General features: G+C 37.0%; 5 protein-coding genes, 1 non-coding gene and 1 pseudogene across 8 annotated transcripts; 3 read left to right on the plus strand and 4 right to left on the minus strand.

Moving 5' to 3' along the window:
• Positions 1–1556: 1556 nt before the first annotated feature.
• ttr-17 (Transthyretin-like family protein) lies at positions 1557–2564 on the minus strand. The gene is made up of 3 exons (NM_069660.8): positions 2415–2564; positions 2238–2368; positions 1557–1735 (listed from the first exon to the last, which is right to left on the minus strand). The coding sequence occupies exons 1-3, from the start codon at positions 2560–2562 to the stop codon at positions 1619–1621; spliced, it is 396 nt and encodes a 131-aa protein (NP_502061.1). The 5' UTR covers positions 2563–2564; the 3' UTR covers positions 1557–1618.
• A 2360-nt stretch (positions 2565–4924) lies between these two features.
• On the plus strand, positions 4925–6488 carry Y5F2A.3 (annotated as a pseudogene). The gene is made up of 5 exons: positions 4925–4962; positions 5042–5321; positions 5512–5782; positions 6086–6380; positions 6427–6488. Coding segments are annotated over exons 1-5 (946 nt in total).
• A 5134-nt stretch (positions 6489–11622) lies between these two features.
• Positions 11623–14120, minus strand: Y5F2A.4 (C2H2-type domain-containing protein). The gene is made up of 9 exons (NM_069662.5): positions 14065–14120; positions 13917–14016; positions 13637–13861; positions 13484–13585; positions 13313–13438; positions 12511–12629; positions 12125–12459; positions 11900–12073; positions 11623–11847 (listed from the first exon to the last, which is right to left on the minus strand). Exons 1-9 carry the CDS (start codon positions 14112–14114, stop codon positions 11714–11716), a joined length of 1365 nt encoding a protein of 454 aa, NP_502063.1. The 5' UTR covers positions 14115–14120; the 3' UTR covers positions 11623–11713.
• A 99-nt stretch (positions 14121–14219) lies between these two features.
• On the minus strand, positions 14220–16593 carry atg-7 (Ubiquitin-like modifier-activating enzyme ATG7). The gene is made up of 7 exons (NM_069663.6): positions 16462–16593; positions 16246–16412; positions 16047–16199; positions 15466–15996; positions 14829–15422; positions 14606–14776; positions 14220–14556 (listed from the first exon to the last, which is right to left on the minus strand). The coding sequence occupies exons 1-7, from the start codon at positions 16586–16588 to the stop codon at positions 14356–14358; spliced, it is 1944 nt and encodes a 647-aa protein (NP_502064.1). The 5' UTR covers positions 16589–16593; the 3' UTR covers positions 14220–14355.
• Positions 16594–16623: 30 nt separating this feature from the next.
• On the minus strand, positions 16624–17791 carry let-70 (Ubiquitin-conjugating enzyme E2 2). The gene is made up of 5 exons (NM_069664.7): positions 17722–17791; positions 17500–17673; positions 17347–17452; positions 17208–17301; positions 16624–17161 (listed from the first exon to the last, which is right to left on the minus strand). Exons 1-5 carry the CDS (start codon positions 17743–17745, stop codon positions 17116–17118), a joined length of 444 nt encoding a protein of 147 aa, NP_502065.1. The 5' UTR covers positions 17746–17791; the 3' UTR covers positions 16624–17115.
• An 893-nt stretch (positions 17792–18684) lies between these two features.
• Positions 18685–18781, plus strand: M7.15. The gene has a single exon (NR_101957.1). It is a non-coding gene; the product is annotated as a small nucleolar RNA M7.15 (small nucleolar RNA).
• A 491-nt stretch (positions 18782–19272) lies between these two features.
• klc-1 (Kinesin light chain) lies at positions 19273–21588 on the plus strand (the record flags this gene model as incomplete). Of its 2 annotated transcripts, NM_001268605.3 has the most annotated exons (6): positions 19273–19309; positions 19643–19783; positions 19827–20143; positions 20187–20277; positions 20325–21117; positions 21166–21397. In NM_001268605.3, 6 exons carry the CDS (start codon positions 19273–19275, stop codon positions 21395–21397), a joined length of 1611 nt encoding a protein of 536 aa, NP_001255534.1. The 2 variants fall into 2 exon arrangements, with proteins under 2 accessions (NP_001255534.1, NP_001255535.1); NM_001268606.4 differs by lacking the exon at positions 19273–19309 and having other exon boundaries at positions 21166–21588.
• Positions 21589–21597: the final 9 nt, after the last annotated feature.

The following is a 21597-nucleotide window of genomic DNA, read 5'->3' on the forward strand; positions in this document are numbered from 1 at the left end:
AGTTCCATGGGAGAAGGGTGTGGTATCAGGGTTTTCTGCATTTTGGCAGAAAGCGCGAGTTGAGGCGTGAGGGAGGCCCGTCGCCTTAATGTCAGGCATGCGTTTGGCGCCTACATGTTAACCCTAATTTTTTTTCTAATTTTATCTAAAATCATATTTATCGGAGGCGTTTTCCGGGCTATAGGAGGGGAGGCGTGCGTCTGCGAAATACCTTATCGAAAATCGGTACAGTTTCAGCTGTCATATTACAGGCTCACGCTGTACCTTTTATATTACGTTTCCGTTTGATTCACAATATTTATTATTGACAATACATTCAGATTGGATTGATTTCTATATTTCAACTGGAATTTTTTTTCGTTTTCAGGCTAATAGTTTTTGTGATGTTACGTGGGATGTAGTGATATCCGCTTCCAGTCTTTCAAACAAACAAACAAAGCTGTAATGATCATTTTGTACACTTGATTATTGATATGTTTACAAGATTAGATGCATGCAAAACAATTTTCAAAAACATAATCGATATTGAAATCAATGTTCACAAAGAGCAATTTGAGTTTCTGATAATCCTTCGAACACTAAAGTTTGAGATCAGTCTCTGATGTTATTGCCAGTTGGTGATTGATCCCTCTAATTGAATCTCAGAATTTTATGTTTGAAATGTGAATGCGTCAGACAATATATAAAATTTTAAACATCACAACAAAAACTGGAGGGTTTCTTCGTTTAGCACTGTTTCATGATTTCATAGTTTCGAAGTTCTAATTCAGCTTTCTGAACATTAAAATGAGGTTTTAAATTATATATAAATTCATAAACAGTTCAAACTTATTTTTAATGAATTTTGTTTTATTTCTCGAGGGGTTCAATTAAGTACTGACCTATGTTTTTTAATATAGTATTTTTTCCACTTTCTACTGCAATGCCCAGATTTCCCGGACTTCGAGTAACAAAGAACGATGATTCACAAAAATTGAAACATCAACGAAAAACAAGTCAGATATCCAGAAGAACATATACACGATCGTGTTACAGCTTGGTGTGCAGCCAGCACTATATCATTTTCTAACTGTATAGGTTTACCTTTTATAAGTTGAGCATTTTTTATTCCAATGCTGAAAGAACAACAATTTTAAAATGTCAGATCTGCGTAACTAGAATCTTCAGAAAAACTTGAAATCTGGAAAGCTGCGGTAGTTGCCGATGTCACACAAAACGATTCTGGAAATTTTTAACTTTTATTATATATATTTATTTTCTGAATTTACTCTTTCTGTGGAAGGTATCAAAATAGACCAAATTTAAAAGTTATACTTCTTTTCGACAAGAAAATTATTTTTTTGTCCTCGTTCTATTTGTCACTCTTCAATTGTTTCTTTCTTTTGACTTCTTACGTAACCTTCTCTCGACGTATTTTTCAACCTTCCTGAACATATTTTTTCCACTCCACTCCACTGCCCAATCATTCCGGAATCCCGAAGTTTCTCTTTCGTCAGTTGGCAGGGGGTTGTACTCCGAATCAATTAAAAACAAAAACCAGAAATAGTTCAAAACGTTTTAGGGTAAAATACGAATTTATGTACATACAATTATATGAGTTGAAACAAAAAAATCATAATTAGTTGCAGATGGTCTTCTCTCCATGAACAATAATATCAAGGGTAACATAAGTCATGTCATAGACCTCTCCGATTTTTTCTTGTGGAATTTGATATTCGGAAACGCGTTCACATCCCTGGAAACATAACATTTTTTAAATTTCTTCAATTAAGTTTTTCAAATTTATATTCGAAGTAGCTATTGCTAAGTAGGTGTGCATGTTTACGTGCCTAAATACCTACCGCCTATATTTTGCATTTCAAACCACGCTCAGTATTTGCACTGTGTAGATTTGCGTATTTCTGATTTGCAATAAATTTACCAAAAGTTTCAATTTATCATCAGGAGAGCGTAAATTGGCTTTCAGTCAGGAAGAGATATTTGCCTACTTGGGAGGGTTATTTAAGTGTCATATTGTACTAGATATTTTCAATTCACAAGGTTAATTTGTATCTATATATGCACCTTTATAATCTGCTTCTCATCAATGTATTATTCATGATAATTTATAATAATGTATAATAATTCAAGAAAATATCAAACTTTTTCAAATTGCCATTTTCCTTATTACCAGCCAGATTTTCTAATTTATTCCTACAGTTTCACTCATAAGATTAGATTAAATTAGAAATACTTACTGGTTTGGTATTGCAACTGTGATGAATACGAATGTATGGCTCAATTTTGCCAATCTCATCTTCCTCTCCGAACAACTCGAATTCTCCTTCCTTGTTGGTATGAATTTGAGCCAATTCGTCATTTGGGTCCACTGAAACTTATGGAATAATATTAATATTTTTCCTTGTCACACTTACAGGTATCCTTATCAATCAGAATAACATGGGAATTAGCCATTCTTCTCTTGTTACAAACGGCAATTCCTTTTACAGTTACATTTTGAAGTTTGGCGGATACTTCAAATACAGCGAGTGACAAAAGAACAAGGATAGCAAGGCGAGACATGGCTGAAAGTTTGACGATTTTTTGTTGTTATTGCAAGAAAAAAGAACTGAAAGTTTTGAGCGTCAAGTGTGTACTTTTATAATAGATGGGCGGAGTTTTGCAACGGAAGTGATCGTTTTGTTTTTATAAATATAAAATTGCTTGATACTCTTCTTCAACACATCCATCTATTTCCAACAGGTGACAGAAACGTAGGTGGTGGATTTAAATTGAAGTGATGTGGGGAAAAAGAAAGAATCGAAGAGCAATAGTTTTCAAGAAAAAGAAGAAAAAGATGGACCATCATCAACGTAAATAAAAATAGATCAGAGAGCAAAATGAGTCGTTTCAATCAAGAATGGGACTTGTGAGATTTTTGAACTCCCTGCTCTATTGGATTGGTTTCTGATGATGATAAGGTTAAAAATAGATGAAGTAGAACTTTTTGAGATGCACGTTTCGGAGAGTTAATATGTCTAGTCTCGCAAACCGGACTGAACCGGAAGTTCGGTATCCAGCATATCGTACTTTTTCAGTGTTATGTGTGTTTCAGCAATTTTTCAATTAATGTCATGATTTCTTGATAGTTGAAATAACTGGACACTAGTATTTTTTCATGATCTTGAGAATTCGTAACGCAGAATGAAAACTCGAAAAAAAAAACCGTCATCCCTAGTCTTCTCTGCATGTCCCTACTTACCACAAAGATTGAACTACGCATTGTGTACGTATAATTTTTTGTCAGTTGGCTTCTTTTATTTATACCGAAAACAAACTTTTTACTCTAGGAGGTTTATTGAAAATGACATAGCTTTAGAAGTGTGTAATGTATACATAAGTATACTTCTAAAAAATTATCTGAAAGAGGTGACAAAACTTGAAAAATATTTTTAGTCTTTTTTCAAATAAATTGTAAACATCTTTCAAATTTTTAATTATGTTCAAATGTAAACTTTTGAATAAACTATGACTGTCCAAGGAAACTTGGTTATTCTCTCAATGCAAGCAAAGTGTATATCGTACTCAACAAAGAAAATCTTATCAAAAAAATTTTGGTTTTTTTTTAAAATTTGATTGACTTACTATTTGGCTCAAAACTGGAAAGTTTTGGAAAACGGTTCATTTTTTAAGCTTCTTTCCTTAAATATTATTTTTAATTGTGGAGATGTGAACATGTTGAAGATATTCCTTCAACAACTGAGGACTGCCGGTTTCTTTCAGGTTTGTTTCAAGTTCAGGTGTTTTAATATACAAATCAAAACCTTCATATAACTTTGCTAACTTGTTTCGAACTTTGATCATTTCGTACTTCTTGTGTGTGATCTATTCAACTTCTCATTTTAATCAGATTCCGACACAGCTCAATTTTTATTGCGTGGTATTTGTCTGTGTCTCTTAAAAACTTGTATGACGTTAAGAAGTGTAACACCACTTTAAAGATGTCCAATGGAAATGGAACAACTGTCAATTTAAGTTTTCTCATGTGTTTATAAACATTTCAATGTTGAAGAGAGATACGTGTGTCACATGATTAGTTGAGAAGATACATCTGATTGACACTGATTGACAGGAAGAGCTGTGATAAGATGTGGGGACTACACGGCTCAGTGGGATGCACTTAAATCTCAAAGTGTAGAAAATAGTTGTATTGGTTTCTGATGAAAAAGACCTGGTGAAGTACCCAGTTGGGATTTTGTCAAATAACACAAAACAGTTATTTGAAAAATAAAATGTCTAATCAGAACACTTTAAAGAGTTTCAGATTTTAATCATTAGTCCAAGTTTTGGCAAGTTGCCAAATTAAGCAAAAACTAACTTTTGAGAAATTTAGGATATATTTTCAAAGCTTGTGAAGTGGAGTAGCGCCAGTGTGGAAATTACCTTAAAACCGATCAAAGCAAATATATTTTCTTCGAATTACACAGTATACTTATGATTCAAGTATATTAATAGACGAAAAATTTTATAAATTGTAGAAAATATGTTTCATTGTCGACTGCAATTGGTAATTTCCATGGAACGTCTCAGAGAAATCTACAACTTCTGGTCTACCGGTTTTTAAAGTTTTTTTGCTACCTTTCTTCAAGGATGAAGCTCCATTTTTCCCGAAACTATATTGATTGAATGCTTTACTTGTTTGGAAGATTAATTTTTTTTTATATTGTTTTTATTTATTTTAATTTTATGAATTCAATTCTATTTGGAAACGAGCACATCAGCATTATGGTTATCATTAAATTTCATTTCGCGTGGAGGGCGAAAAGATAATTTCCATTCAGGATATTATGCTAATTGAATTCACGTTTCAGTTTTTTAAACAGAGTGTCAAGAACGTCGATCGAATTTCGATTATTTTCAATTTTCACTCGAGTTGTGCGACAGAATGTCTCTGGCTTTAGGTAGTAAAGAACGTAATGATAAGTAAGTTTTTGGTTCACATTTTGCGAATGCGTTTTTGTGGAATAGTTTAAAGTAACTTTAAAAATGAGTTTACTTGCAGAAAAAAGAAAAACACTGTCAGAAAGAATTCGACAATGAATCCAGCTGAAGATGGTAGCAAGGAAAAATCAAAGAGTAAAAGTAACGAATCAAAAGACTCAAAAAATTCGAAAAACTTGTGCACCAAAGATGCAACATTTGAAAAAGCCAAAGGTGGAATCAAAAAAACAATCGGATGGATGACGGAGACACAAGCTAAACCTGGTGGACTTGTTGGTTTTTTCAAGTCGTCATCTTTCGAGAGGACACCACCGGAGGAGCATAAGACCTATGCATTTCAGGTAACATACATTACGAGTTCTCATCAATCTATTGTGTAGGCGTCACTGTACCTTCATCTACCATAGCTTCCAACTAGGCTATGATAGGAACGCGTCGGTTTTAACAAAGTAGCCGACATTTTTCGTAATGCCTATAAGAGACTAATAAGACTAGTAATGTCTTTGATGAATCACAATAATTGTATTACAGGCGAATCGAGAAAAAAACAGAAATCCTGATTTTCCATTGTACGATGTTACACGTGTACGGCTTAAAACAGAAGCAGAAGATGAAAAAAATTACATCAATGCTTCAATTACTTCATGTCCACCTTGTGAACGCAAATGGATTGTTGCTCAACATCCAATGAAAGAATATTACGAATATTTTTGGAAAATGGTTTTCTATCAGGAAATTGATGTGATTTTTGCAATTTTCTCCCCGGATGAGCAACTTCCCATGTATTTTCCGACTGAACATGGTAGGTTTCACTAATTAAAAAGTTGCAGTCAGAAAAAAGTCTTGGTCTGAATAGAATTTGCTAGCTACCGTAATCATATAATTTCTTTATTATTTCATAACTTCAGAAAATTTTATTTCATTTTTTCGTGCTTTCAGACATTTTAATGTTTACTTACTTATCTAAGTAAGTAAACAATTATTTTGAAACAAATGAAAAACTAGAAATAATTGCGAGACATCTGATGGTACGATAGTTGAAAATTTTTGTTTGTTGCATGTCTCAAGACCAAAAATTTTTCTCTAACAATCATATATATTTTAGGAAAATTCTATAACCACGGTCAATTCTTCGTTCATTGTTGGAAAATGACCCCACCAACGGGAAGGAATCAGGCAATGCTCGTTTCATAACAATTCTCCATTATCCACATTGGCCGAAAGGACACGTGGCACCAAGTCCAAAAGTAATTCTGAGAGGAATTTATTCACTTCAGCCATCAGATAAGGTGACCAAAGGAAAATGTTTAATTCATTCTGCCGAAGGGATCAATCGATCGATGAGCTTTATTGCGGTTGACTATATTATTGAACTCATGTTTCGTAATAACACTGTAGACGTCAGTTAATTCAAAAAACTTCCATTAGAAATCAATTATTTTTCAGATCCCCGAGCTTATCACTCAATTGCGTAGTCAGCGTGGCGGAGCATTACCTAGACTATAGACTACCTAGACTACCTAGACTACCAAGACTACCTAGACTACCAAGACTACCTAGACTACCTAGACTACCAAGACTACCTAGACTACCAAGACTACCTAGACTACCTAGACTACCTAGACTACCTAGACTACCTAGACTACCTAGACTACCTAGACTACCTAGACTATCAAAACTACCTAGACTACCTAGACTACCTAGACTACTTAGACTATAGACTACCTAGACTACCTAAACTACCTAAACTACCTAGACTACCTAGACTACCTAGACTACCAAGACTACCTAGACTACCTAGACTACCTAGACTACCTAGACTACCTAGACTACCAAGACTACCTAGACTACCTGGACTACCAAGACTACCAAGACTACCAAGACTACCAAGACTACCTAGACTACCTAGACTACCTAGACTACCTAGACTACCTAGACTACCTAGACTACCTAGACTACCTAGACTACCTAGACTACCTAGACTACCTAAACTACCAAGACTACCTAGACTACCTAGACTACCAAGACTACCTAGACTACCTAGACTACCTAGACTACCTAGACTACCTAGACTACCAAGACTACCGAAACTACCTAGACTACCAAGACTATAGACTACCTAGACTACCTAGACTACCTAGACTACCTAGACTACCTAGACTACCTAGACTACCTAGACTACCTAGACTACCTAGACTACCTAGACTACCTAGACTACCTAAACTACCAAGACTACCTAGACTACCTAGACTACCAAGACTACCTAGACTACCTAGACTACCTAGACTACCTAGACTACCTAGACTACCTAGACTACCTAGACTACCTAGACTACCAAGACTACCTAGACTACCTAGACTACCTAGACTACCTAGACTACCTAGACTACCTAGACTACCTAGACTACCTAGACTACCTAGACTACCTAGACTACCTAAACTACCAAGACTACCTAGACTACCTAGACTACCAAGACTACCTAGACTACCTAGACTACCTAGACTACCTAGACTACCTAGACTACCAAGACTACCGAAACTACCTAGACTACCAAGACTATAGACTACCTAGACTACCTAGACTACCTAGACTACCTAGACTACCTAGACTACCTAGACTACCTAGACTACCTAGACTACCTAGACTACCTAGACTACCTAGACTACCTAAACTACCAAGACTACCTAGACTACCTAGACTACCAAGACTACCTAGACTACCTAGACTACCTAGACTACCTAGACTACCTAGACTACCTAGACTACCTAGACTACCTAGACTACCTAGACTACCTAGACTACCTAGACTACCTAGACTACCTAGACTACCTAGACTACCTAGACTACCTAGACTACCTAGACTACCTAGACTACCAAGACTACCTAGACTACCTAGACTACCTAGACTACCTAGACTACCTAGACTACCTAGACTACTTAGACTACCTAGACTTATGGAAAAGTGGCTCTATAGCCACTAGAAATACCAGTTTATGGAAAAGTGGCTCTATAGCCACTAGAAATACCAGTTTATGGAAAAGTGGCCATAGAGCCACAAGAAATACCAGTTTATGGAAAAGTGGCTCTAGAGCCACAAGAAATACCAGTTTATGGAAAAGTGGCTCTAGAGCCACAAGAAATACCAGTTTATGGAAAAGTGGCTCTAGAGCCACAAGAAATACCAGTTTATGGAAAAGTGGCTCTAGAGCCACTAGAAATAACAGTTTATGGAAAAGTGGCTCTAGAGCCACAAGAAATACCAGTTTATGGAAAAGTGGCTCTAGAGCCACAAGAAATACCAGTTTATGGAAAAGTGGCTCTAGAGCCACAAGAAATACCAGTTTATGGAAAAGTGGCTCTAGAGCCACAAGAAATAACAGTTTATGGAAAAGTGGCTCTATAGCCACAAGAAATACCAGTTTATGGAAAAGTGGCTCTAGAGCCACTAGAAATACCAGTTTATGGAAAAGTGGCTCTAGAGCCACAAGAAATACCAGTTTATGGAAAAGTGTCTCTAGAGCCACTAGAAATAACAGTTTATGGAAAAGTGGCTCTAGAGCCACTAGAAATAACAGTTTATGGAAAAGTGGCTCTAGAGCCACCAGAAATACCAGTTTATGGAAAAGTGGCTCTATAGCCACTAGAAATACCAGTTTATGGAAAAGTGGCTCTATAGCCACAAGAAATACCAGTTTATGGAAAAGTGGCTCTAGAGCCACTAGAAATAACAGTTTATGGAAAAGTGGCTCTAGAGCCACAAGAAATACCAGTTTATGGAAAAGTGGCTCTATAGCCACAAGAAATACCAGTTTATGGAAAAGTGGCTCTAGAGCCACTAGAAATAACAGTTTATGGAAAAGTGGCTCTAGAGCCACTAGAAATACCAGTTTATGGAAAAGTGGCTCTATAGCCACAAGAAATACCAGTTTATGGAAAAGTGGCTCTATAGCCACAAGAAATACCAGTTTATGGAAAAGTGGCTCTAGAGCCACAAGAAATACCAGTTTATGGAAAAGTGGCTCTAGAGCCTTAAGAAATACCAGTTTATGGAAAAGTGGCTCTATAGCCACAAGAAATACCAGTACCAGTTTATGGAAAAGTGGCTCTAGAGCCACTAGAAATAACAGTTTATGGAAAAGTGGCTCTATAGCCACAAGAAATACCAGTTTATGGAAAAGTGGCCATAGAGCCACAAGAAATACCAGTTTATGGAAAAGTGGCTCTAGAGCCACAAGAAATACCAGTTTATGGAAAAGTGGCTCTATAGCCACAAGAAATACCAGTTTATGGAAAAGTGGCTCTAGAGCCACTAGAAATAACAGTTTATGGAAAAGTGGCTCTATAGCCACAAGAAATACCAGTTTATGGAAAAGTGGCTCTAGAGCCACAAGAAATACCAGTTTATGGAAAAGTGGCTCTAGAGCCTTAAGAAATACCAGTTTATGGAAAAGTGGCTCTATAGCCACAAGAAATACCAGTACCAGTTTATGGAAAAGTGGCTCTAGAGCCACTAGAAATAACAGTTTATGGAAAAGTGGCTCTAGAGCCACAAGAAATACCAGTTTATGGAAAAGTGGCCATAGAGCCACAAGAAATACCAGTTTATGGAAAAGTGGCTCTAGAGCCACAAGAAATACCAGTTTATGGAAAAGTGGCTCTAGAGCCACAAGAAATACCAGTTTATGGAAAAGTGGCTCTAGAGCCACAAGAAATACCAGTTTATGGAAAAGTGGCTCTAGAGCCACAAGAAATACCAGTTTATGGAAAAGTGGCTCTAGAGCCACTAGAAATAACAGTTTATGGAAAAGTGGCTCTAGAGCCACTAGAAATAACAGTTTATGGAAAAGTGGCTCTAGAGCCACAAGAAATACCAGTTTATGGAAAAGTGGCTCTAGAGCCACAAGAAATACCAGTTTATGGAAAAGTGTCTCTAGAGCCACTAGAAATAACAGTTTATGGAAAAGTGGCTCTAGAGCCACAAGAAATACCAGTTTATGGAAAAGTGGCTCTAGAGCCACAAGAAATACCAGTTTATGGAAAAGTGGCTCTAGAGCCACAAGAAATACCATTTTATGGAAAAGTGGCTCTATAGCCACAAGAAATACCAGTTTATGGAAAAGTGGCTCTAGAGCCACAAGAAATACCAGTTTATGGAAAAGTGGCTCTAGAGCCACAAGAAATACCAGTTTATGGAAAAGTGGCTCTAGAGCCACAAGAAATACCAGTTTATGGAAAAGTGGCTCTAGAGCCACAAGAAATACCAGTTTATGGAAAAGTGGCTCTAGAGCCACAAGAAATACCAGTTTATGGAAAAGTGGCTCTAGAGCCACCAGAAATACCAGTTTATGGAAAAGTGGCTCTATAGCCACAAGAAATACCAGTTTATGGAAAAGTGGCTCTAGAGCCACAAGAAATACCAGTTTATGGAAAAGTGGCTCTAGAGCCTTAAGAAATACCAGTTTATGGAAAAGTGGCTCTATAGCCACAAGAAATACCAGTACCAGTTTATGGAAAAGTGGCTCTAGAGCCACTAGAAATAACAGTTTATGGAAAAGTGGCTCTATAGCCACAAGAAATACCAGTTTATGGAAAAGTGGCCATAGAGCCACAAGAAATACCAGTTTATGGAAAAGTGGCTCTAGAGCCACAAGAAATACCAGTTTATGGAAAAGTGGCTCTAGAGCCACAAGAAATACCAGTTTATGGAAAAGTGGCTCTAGAGCCACAAGAAATACCAGTTTATGGAAAAGTGGCTCTAGAGCCACAAGAAATACCAGTTTATGGAAAAGTGGCTCTAGAGCCACTAGAAATAACAGTTTATGGAAAAGTGGCTCTAGAGCCAAAGAAATACCAGTTTATGGAAAAGTGGCTCTAGAGCCACTAGAAATACCAGTTTATGGAAAAGTGGCTCTAGAGCCACAAGAAATACCAGTTTATGGAAAAGTGGCCATAGAGCCACAAGAAATACCAGTTTATGGAAAAGTGGCTCTAGAGCCACAAGAAATACCAGTTTATGGAAAAGTGGCTCTAGAGCCACAAGAAATACCAGTTTATGGAAAAGTGGCTCTAGAGCCACAAGAAATACCAGTTTATGGAAAAGTGGCTCTAGAGCCACAAGAAATACCAGTTTATGGAAAAGTGGCTCTAGAGCCACTAGAAATAACAGTTTATGGAAAAGTGGCTCTAGAGCCACTAGAAATAACAGTTTATGGAAAAGTGGCTCTAGAGCCACAAGAAATACCAGTTTATGGAAAAGTGGCTCTAGAGCCACAAGAAATACCAGTTTATGGAAAAGTGTCTCTAGAGCCACTAGAAATAACAGTTTATGGAAAAGTGGCTCTAGAGCCACAAGAAATACCAGTTTATGGAAAAGTGGCTCTAGAGCCACAAGAAATACCAGTTTATGGAAAAGTGGCTCTAGAGCCACAAGAAATACCAGTTTATGGAAAAGTGGCTCTAGAGCCACTAGAAATAACAGTTTATGGAAAAGTGGCTCTAGAGTAGTTTGTCAACATGAATATTTTTCTGTTCTTGTTGGAGATGTGAATGATAAATCGGAAAAAAAGTATAATAATGACGAAAATGATGACAACGAGGAAAAGTCTGTGTCTCTTTAAATGTCTACACTCTCTGGACAGGCAATAATGATAATCAACTTTTATTCGAGAACTTAATATCGAACATTAATGGAAGTTTTAAATAGTTCAAATATTTGTTTAGAGAACAATAATAAATTAATCGTCTTTCAACACAACTGTCATATCTAGCCATTTTCGCATTTCCGCCTCCTGTGTAGATGACTTTGGGATACATACAGGCACACGGACTGTCATTCTGCATCTTATGCTTTTGTTTAGTAGAACTATTGCTGAAAAATAAATTGGATATTTTAAAGAAAAAAAGGAGCCAAAATAACATACAAGTAGCTTCAAGTTCGGGAAATAGTTCAGAAAGTTCGGGTGGGAGTCGATCTCGTAAATCAAACGACAAATCCGTATTTTTGGGACAAATTGATAATGTTACGTAATCTCCAGGAAAACTATCATCTTCTGTGAATGCTGTTGAGCAGAAGTCTAATTGAGATGTAGAAGTGTCTGAAAATATTTTAATTCGATTCTGAATATATAGTCAGCCGAATGAAGTACCTGGGAAATTAAACAAACTATCTTCTTCATCTCTATTATCAGTTGATGATTTTACTTCTTCTAGATTATTTTCTCGTTTTATATCTCGATTTTTGAACTGTTCCCGATTGCTTAGTCCTTCCCCAGTATCTTCCAAATCATCTTCTGAATCGTCTAAAATTTCTTCTTCTAATGAGGATTGGCCTGAACTGCTGGGAACATCTTTATCGGCGATTGGTGCATCTTTCAATTTGTGTCTTATTGTGACACTTTTCGACACTGCACGCTTCAGCCGGTGCCAATGTACTGTAGCCACGTGGTTTTTATCTGGATTTTTGAGACTACAGTAACCACAGCTGAAAAAATGAAAAAATGATGATAATTGTATTTAAAACTTTCGAACTTACATGATTACTTTTACACACTCTAGAGAGTGTCGTGAATTTTGTACGGGTGTGTCGCTTATTTGTTCACATTTGGAGCATTTTGTTGGGTGGAAGTGAGCTTTTTTAATGTGACGATCCAGCTGAAATAAATTGTTTCAAAATTCAAAATAGACTCAAATTCAGAAATAACACAAAATAAAACGAAAAAAATGCATTGAGTTTGAAAAAATACAGTTGATTTTGGAGAATGTTCAATTTTTGTAAACCTCATTATTTGAATTTCCGCGTTTTTGTCTTGAAACTCCGCCCATTTTTCCGTGCCGCGTTTCGATTTTTTCAATTCCGGATTATTATTTGTATTTTTCCGTTTTTCTTGAAAGTTTGAAGTTCAAGAGAAACAATTTGGAATGCATGAAAACATTCAGTTTATTCTTAAAATACATAAATTTACCAAGAAACAAACATTCTCACAAAAGAATTCAACAAATGTGAAGATATTCATTTTTTGTGTAAAAAAAAGATGTGTTCGTTTAATACAAAAGCTTCTTTTACCTGAAGGTTTTGCATGAAAATTTTTTCTTATTGGGTACGGTAAAATTGGCGGATTTCGAGACAAAAGCACGAAAATTCAAATAACTATTTAGCCAAAATTGAAAATTCGCCAAAATCAAATGGCTTTTTTTGGTAATTTATCAATGCATTAAATTAATTTAATGCATTTTTTTTCGTTTTTCTGTTGTGGCTATTCGGAACGTAGGACTATCTTAGATTTTTAATGAACAAAATCCCAAATTTTAAGAAATTACCAACTTTAAGAAATTACCTGAACTCTTTGTCGAAAGTATGAATCACATGGTTTGCAGACAAATGCGAACTTTTTAAGACAAGAAGTCTCATGGGAAACCAAGTCTGCAGGCCGAGAAAAAGATGCTCCACACTCATCACAAACCTGAAAGTGTTTAAATATTTTTTGAAAAAAAAACCTGTAACTAACATTTGAGTATTTTCTACATTGCATATGATGTTTCCGTAAACCATCACTTCCTGCTTCTATTACTTCTTGGCATTGTTTACATTTGTGAAGTTCGTGATATGTCTGTAAAGTAGGTATTTTAAACTTGTTTCATCCGTGTTGAATAGAAGGTACCTGTCGATGAATTCTCATTTCATAAGTAGTCTTGAATAATTGCCCACATTTGTCACACGCTGTCCAGTCAACTTCTACTCCAGGAGCATTCGAATGCTTTCGAGAGACGTGGCGAGTTAAATGTGATTTTTGTACGAACTTCTCTTCACAAAATGTACATGAATAATTTCTGACATTAAGATGTGTCATTTGATGACGCTGAAGATGAGAAAGACGTGGAAATACCTGAAATTATTGGATATTTTATTGGATAACTTTTAATGAAGAATTATTTCCATACTTTATCACACATACTACATTTCAGTGGATCTGAAGCGCTTCTGTCATTCTTCGATTTCACAACATTTTTATGCATTCGTAATTCATGTTTTGTTAGATATCTGAAATTCATCATAGAAGATTAAAATATATTTTCAGGCTTTTCTTACCGTTTTAAATCAAACGTTTTCCCGCAGTCTTGACATTTGTGTCGTGCCATTGCCGGCTCAAATTAGATAAATTATTGAAAATACATCTTATTTATAAAACGAGATAAATCATTTAGTGCTTTCATGCTAACTTTCAGTAGAAGGTTTTAATAGAATTTACCCAAAATTTATTGATACAAGTATTATTAAAATTTGGAGGCAAAATAGAATCACGAGAATGAAAAATTGTGTCAGAGTACAGTCAATGCACAGTCAATTATACAGAAAAGGTAAAAATTTGAGGCGACCAATTCAGAAATCTTCATCATCCTCAAAATCGATATCAATAGCATTAACAGAGTTCTGAAGCTCGTCGAGCCCGGTGACTTCTTCGAGACGACCTGGCGAGTTCATAACGTCGCGAACAAACTTCCAGCCATTTTGCTGAAACTGTGCAGCGATAGCGTCTCCACAAGCAACACATTGATCGAATCGTTTTACAGAAGGAAGAATCTAAAATAAAATTAACGAAGTTAAAGCAAATAGAACACAATTATTATACCTGCTGGAATCTTCCCAGAAAACCGCGAATTTGATGTGGAGCAGCTCCAAGGACTGTTGTATTATCGTCGTGGCTGGCTGGTGTCTTGAGTGGATCAGGGTATTGTAAAACAGACGATAAGAGTTCAACGGCAATTCCAGATGCAATCATAGATGTTCCTGGTCGTGCAACCTGAAAGAAAGCATCCGTTTTGAAATAGAGGTGTGGAAGTTCAAAAACTCACAGTGCACTGTTGGTCCAATGTTCTATCGAAAGTAGAATTTCCTGGAGCAGTTACATCACTGCAGAAATAGCAAGAAAGCTGAGAGTATGGTACGGAATCTGATGATGAAACATCTGAAACACTTTCGCTTCTAGAACCAATTCCATGCCGAATGATGACGTAGGTATCGAATCCAATCGCGACACTAATTGCAATCTTCTTATGTCTACTAGCCAAAACTGTTGGAAGCCAGCGAGCTTCCCTTGAATCTAATGCTAGGAAAACAACATCATGATCTTTCACAAGTTGCTCCAATTTTGCAATATCTTTTTCCAGCTCTGGTACATCTTTTTCATCGATAGAATGTCCAGGCATTGGAACAGTGAGACGATGAGCAGTTGCTTGAATCGATGGGAAAATGCGTTGGATAGCAGCTTGTGCTGTTTCGGCTTTTCCACGACCCAGGCGTGCATCTTCAAATTCTGAGAGACTCTGGCGAACGGGGTTATTGTAGCTGACAGTTGAATTATCAAGAAACGAAATGTGACGAACTCCCCATCCGATAAGACAACGGGCAATGTTACATCCAAGCGTTCCAGCACCAAGAATGAGAACCTGGAATATGACAAAATATAAAATTTAAAATTTAAATATATACCTTCAGCTGTGAGTATCTTTCCAATTGAATATCTGGGTGCAATCTCCATTTGATTAATGATAAATTAAGATCCACAGATCTTTCCATTAATATTTTTGGATCGAACTCTTTACTTAAGTCTACTGAAATCGGCTGCAACTTATCATTTGCATTTCTTTCCCATCCCACAGCTTTTGGAACAGCATTCTGAGCTCCATCTGCTGAGCATTCAGCACTCGGCAAGGTCCATGTGTATTTTATTCCGATACTGTCAGCTGAACGAAGACTGATGATATGACAATGCTTCCACGTAGGATGAAGATGTGCCACTGCGGCAAGAACGTTGCGAACCATCCATCCTGCAGAATACGCAACAGGAGAAGGATCAGCGACAACAACACATATTTCGTCAGGATTTGTGTTGTTTTCCAATTCTGACAGTTCGAGCATTTTTGAAGATTGTTTGGAGTATAGGAAGATCGGAAAATTGTTTTTCCTATAAAAGTCGAACAGGATCTTGTGATCGGCTCCGAGAGATGATAGTGGTGTGATCTGAAACCGAAGAATTTACGAACTTCAAAGACTTTTAAAGATTTTTCAACCTCTTGTTTTATTTCACTAGGATATACCAAAGCAGGAACACATGTCCAATAATAATATTTGAATTTTTTCAAATCAGCAAAAGCGATGATGAAGAATTGCGACAGAAGACGAGGATTTTGGAGCCATTTTCGAGTTGTGATAGATTCCCAGATCTGAAATTGCTGACGATTTTGATTAACTATACGAAAGTTATTCTACCTTTTCTGCTTCACTTCTTATCAAATCACTTTTGTCAACCATCTTGAAACTTTCAATTGTATTGTACAGAAGAAGGGTACCGGACATTGACAATCCAGTTGTGCTCTCCAAACTGCTCAAACTGTCGTAACTTAAGGATAGATGACATTTAAAACCTTCGGTTTGATCTGTAATTTAAATTAAAAATCATCTGATACGGATATAGGCAATTCTTACGAAGCGATAATTGACTTGAGATACACTTTGGCGTCTCATCGAGTTTCCAATCATTGAGCTTTTTCTTGTTCACTTCGTTCCAAAAACCTGTATCAAGACAAGTAACAAAGGGAACAAACGTGGCCATCGATTCTGAAAGAAAAACAATGTCGAGAATAATAGACGCTCTTCAGTAATTTATTCAGGATTCTCAGACCGCCAGATGAAATAAACGAAGAACGAATGTGTGGTGGTTTGGAAGAAATCCTTTTTCAATTTCTCGAGAAAAATCAGAGGAAGGGAGGAGGGAGATTTGGAGACAAAATAGTTTAAAGGGGATGAGAGAGAATTGAGGGGATCAATCTACACCGTTCGATTTACTTTTGAATTATAAGGAAGAAATATAAAAGACCATATATATTTTACATCGCTTTGCTGACGACAGAAAATAATATGAAAGTGGGTATTTTTTGAAGGAGAATAATGTGTGGGGGAGAACAAAATCGATAAAAAGAGAACACAATTTATAGTACAAAAGAGGAATCGCCGGGGTTTGGTGTGGATTGAATAAGATGGAAAGGGTTTGGAGATGAATGGGAGACACAGAGAGGGAAAAGAAACACATGGTTTATTGATTGGTTTGGCTGCGTTCTTGTATGAATGGTGTTAGCCTCCTCACATAGCGTACTTTTGCGTCCATTCTCTCGCCAATTGATTGTACCTGAAAATCGATTATTTTTAGTAGTTAAAAGAAAATCTAAATTCACCTTTCACGATCCGTCTTGTAGATGCGTGCAATCTCTGGCACAAGTGGATCATCCGGATTTGGATCACAGAGCAGCGAGCAGATCGAAAGCAGAACTGAAAATTAAAAGTTAGAACGCGAACAATAATGATAATATCAACCTTTCGAAATGGTCAGAGCCGGCGACCACTGCGAACGGAGAATGTCAAGGCAGATGCTTCCGTTTGAATTGATGTTCGGATGATAAATTCGAGTGGTGAAGGCAACCTGAAGAAAACAAATTAAATTTATTTTTTTCCAATTTCGATCAATACCTTTGGTGGTTTGAATGGATAGTCTGTTGGGAAGTGGATAGTGAGGAAGAAGACACCTCCCTGATAGGGAGACTCTGGTGGGCCCATAATCGTAGCTTGCCAATGGAACAAATCATCACCAACTGGTCCAGCGGAGCATTGTGCGGGTGGATCACGGCCGAGATCTTGGAGTTCCTGAAACGTACATAATAATTTTATTGTTGTTAAGTGTTGAAACCTTACCTTCTGGATTCTTTTGAGAGCCATGTTGGTGTTCTGATTTGCTGATTGACCCGGCTACACCCGGAGTACTCTGAAAATAAATTTCGATAAATACGGTGAAATTGAGCTTCTGCTATAGGGAAAAATTGAAAGTGAGGATTTTCGCATGAAATAACATAAAGAGTACGGCGCGGCGCGGCGAAAAATCGATATTTAGAGGCGGTACAAAGTACTCAGTTTGCCCTTCGTGGTGAACTGTTACGTCACATTTCGAAACTAGTGGAACATTCTAGAAAGCGAAAAATGAGGAAAAATAGAACAGATATAAATTTGAAAACCAAAATAACATAAATTTCGGAAATTTCCTAATAAAATAACTAACGATGAGAAATGATGACAAATATGACACATTTTTACGGCTACAAGCCAGTGACACTCGAAAAAAATTTTAACGCTTAAAAGAAATGGACTGGAATATTACGCACAAAAAGCAAGCGATTCAAATCTTGTAAAATTTTCTTCACAATGAATCGAGACTGGGCAAAAATTAAAATTCAAGACGTATCACAAATTGTCTGGTTAGTTTTTTAAAAAACTATTCGGCATGTACGTATTATTTTCTGATTGAAACAAATGATTTCCAGATAATCACTCTGAAATCGACTAAAGACACGCGACTTGTCGCCTCACGAGATGGTGAGGAAGGAAGAAATGGCCATAGGCTGCGAGTGAGTGAGAATGTGTGCTGTCTGTGAGTGAAAATGAGCGACGGGGTGAGCGCTGAAGTGTCAGAACGACAGAGACAGAAATAACACAGGAAACGTAAGAGGGTACGAGGCAACGATCGATACGCAGCGCCATGGGTCTTGAGACGACCATCACACTCACTGCAATGCTGCAGTCGCATCGCAATGGGGATTGAAAGCGGAGAGAAGTGAAACTATAAGCACTTAGACACGAAACGCAGAGAGGTAGAGATATCTAATGACAAAGCGAGAGAGTGAGAGAAGCAGTTGATCATGTGATTCCACTGATTCAATTCAGTGTGGACGTGAGTGAACTTGCACTTTTCTGATGGTTACTAGATGACTGAAATTTGAACGCGGAATTTATAAAATTTTAGGACGAATGAACTTGAGTGTGTTTTCTTATTTCGTGCTATATGAGTCACGTGGGACAACGAAAACAAAGAGGTATAAAATAGGCCAAATCATACTTCGGAAGTGACTTTAATTTTGAGAAATAAGTTTTGCAAAAATGTTGTTCAAATTATTGATCGAGCACTAAATTCCCTAATCACTACTCACATGTGGAGTTGAAGTTATTTTTAAAATACGAATTCAGCGAGGAAAACCTTTAAAAAATTGGAAACAAGTACAACAGAACGAACTACAGAAGTTGGAGCAGGAAGAAAAATAAGGAACATCGCAAACGAACTGAAAAGAAACTGAAGAAATTAGAAGAAAATGAGTAAGAATGATGGACCGCCCTTGTTTCACAATCTGTATTTTGCCGCGTTCGAAATGGCGCCAAGAGATATGGAAAGCTCTTCCAATCAAAAAATATTTTTAAATGGCATACTGCTTGTCTATCCCATATTACGTTGAAGGTATTAATAAAAACAACAAAAATTTTTTAGAAAACATTAAAATAATCGAAAATTCACATTAAATTACGAGAAATTGTTGTGCAAACTTGAAAACAGTTGTTCGAAAACCCGCCGATTGTCAGGCTGCTGGATCTCGTGCTACCGTAGTCGGCACACCTGCACATCTATCTCGTCGTCTTTTTGTTCAATTGAATTCAACGCATTGAAATATTTCATTTTCATGAAATTAAATTTCATAAATTTGGTTTTGTTTTGTGATTTGTTTTTATTGTTTTTATTGTTCTTAAATTTAAGAAAAATTAACGTTCATCATCCGTACGAGACAATTTTCAGGGCTTCTCATTCCTCTAACAGTGATGGTTATTTCCTTGGGTGACGATATCACAACTGTCTTAAAGACGGTCCAACAAACGTTGTTTGCATTGCGAGATGAACACGAGGCTGCAACAAGGATATTGGAAGCTAATTTAATTAGTAAGACGATTTACGGAATGAGTACGAATAAAGTTTCTATCAGATTCAGACTCATCCGAACCTTCTTTGCCCAGTGAAAAGATGGGCTTGATTGATGAAAGTCTTGGGAAAGTTATGGATGGTGGTGATGAAGCATCTCTGCTCATCATGATGGACAAATTGATGCAATCATACGATGTTCAACTGTCAAAAAACCATGAAAGTATTAGGCTTCTGAGACAGGAAAACACCTGGCTTCTTGATGAATTGACAACCACACAGAGGAAGCTTCAAGAATCGGAGAGGACTGTCGCGCATTTGGAGGAAGAAAGGGATCACTACAAGTTTCAAGATTCCATGAATTACCTGAACAGTGATTTTGTAAGTCATTTATCTTGTGATTGGGATTAAATAACGCGTTTAGCAACACACTACCTCCGTCGATGCCACGCCCATGATGGTAGACACTCTACAGGAACTTGGATTCGGACCAGAGGAAGAGGATCAGAACAACAGTAAGTTTATTTGTTGTGCTACGAATTATGCTTGTTTTATCTTGCAGATCAAGCCGATCAGGGATGTCGCTCATCGTCTTTTTCCAATCCTATCAGTAACGATTACCAATTACCGACTCGCCTGCAAACGTTACAAAACCTGGTCATACAGTACATGGAGCAAGGTCGATTTGAAGTTGCGATACCGCTATGCAAGCAAGCTCTGGAAGACGTCGTGAAAGTTCACGGGAATGTTCATCTGGATGTTGCTACGATGCTCAATGTTCTGGCAATAGTTTACCGAAATCAAGAAAATTTCAAAGATGCTGCGATCTATTTGGAAAAAGCTTTATCCATTCGTGTACAATGTTGTGGAGAGAACCATCATTCTGTGGCGGCAACGCTAAACAACTTGGCAATCGCTTATGGAAAACGCGGAAAGTACAAGGAGTCTGAGCCTTTGTGCAAACGAGCTCTCGAAATTCGGAAAAATCTTCTAGGACCCAATCATCCGGATGTTGCTAAACAGCTCACAAACCTCGGAATTGTCACCCAACAGCTTGAAAAGTATGAAGAAACAGAAAACTATTTCAAACAAGCTCTGTCAATCTATAATCGTGCATTTCCGGAAAATCATCAAAATGTGATTAAGACAAAAAACCAACTGGCGTCTGTTTTCTTAAAGCAAGGAAAGTATCAAGAGGCTGAAGAGATGTACAAGAACATTCTCTCGAAAGTTGCTATCACCGGAAACAAACCAATATGGAGAATCGCTGAAGATCGCGAAGAAAGACAGCGAAATGGGATTCCGAAGGTTGACGATGAATCCTTTAATGTGAACCCGACAACTGTGATGGATAGGTTATTGCCTTTAATTAGTTTATTAATGATTACATTGTTATGTTTCAGCAATGTGATGTCAACTATAAAGAATTTGGCAGCAGTTTATCGTAAGCAAGGAAAAGAGGAAGCTGCAGGGACGCTGGAAGAAGCTTTAGGTGCGAAAAAACAAATCAACGGAGGAGCAGATCACACTAATTCTACTGCCTCAAGTGTTGAAACTTCAAGCGCCGTAGCTATTAATCCTGCTCAAAGTGGGATCAAAAAGAGAATCATGCATTTTGTCGGATTAAATTTCTGATTTCACATCTTTTCGTGATAATTTAGTTGCCGATCCCCTCTTTACGTTTTCCATGTCGCATACTCAAAGCCTTATTTTTGATATTTATGTATGGTAAATTAATTCGTATTAAATAATTGATGAGTTAAATATAGAGTTGTTTTTCATGGAGAGCTAATGGAACTGTACGCTTTGAATAAAGTATTGTCTTTAAAGTCCAA

This window comes from Caenorhabditis elegans, chromosome IV, assembly GCF_000002985.6.
Source record: "Caenorhabditis elegans chromosome IV".
NCBI lineage: Eukaryota > Metazoa > Nematoda > Chromadorea > Rhabditida > Rhabditidae > Caenorhabditis > Caenorhabditis elegans.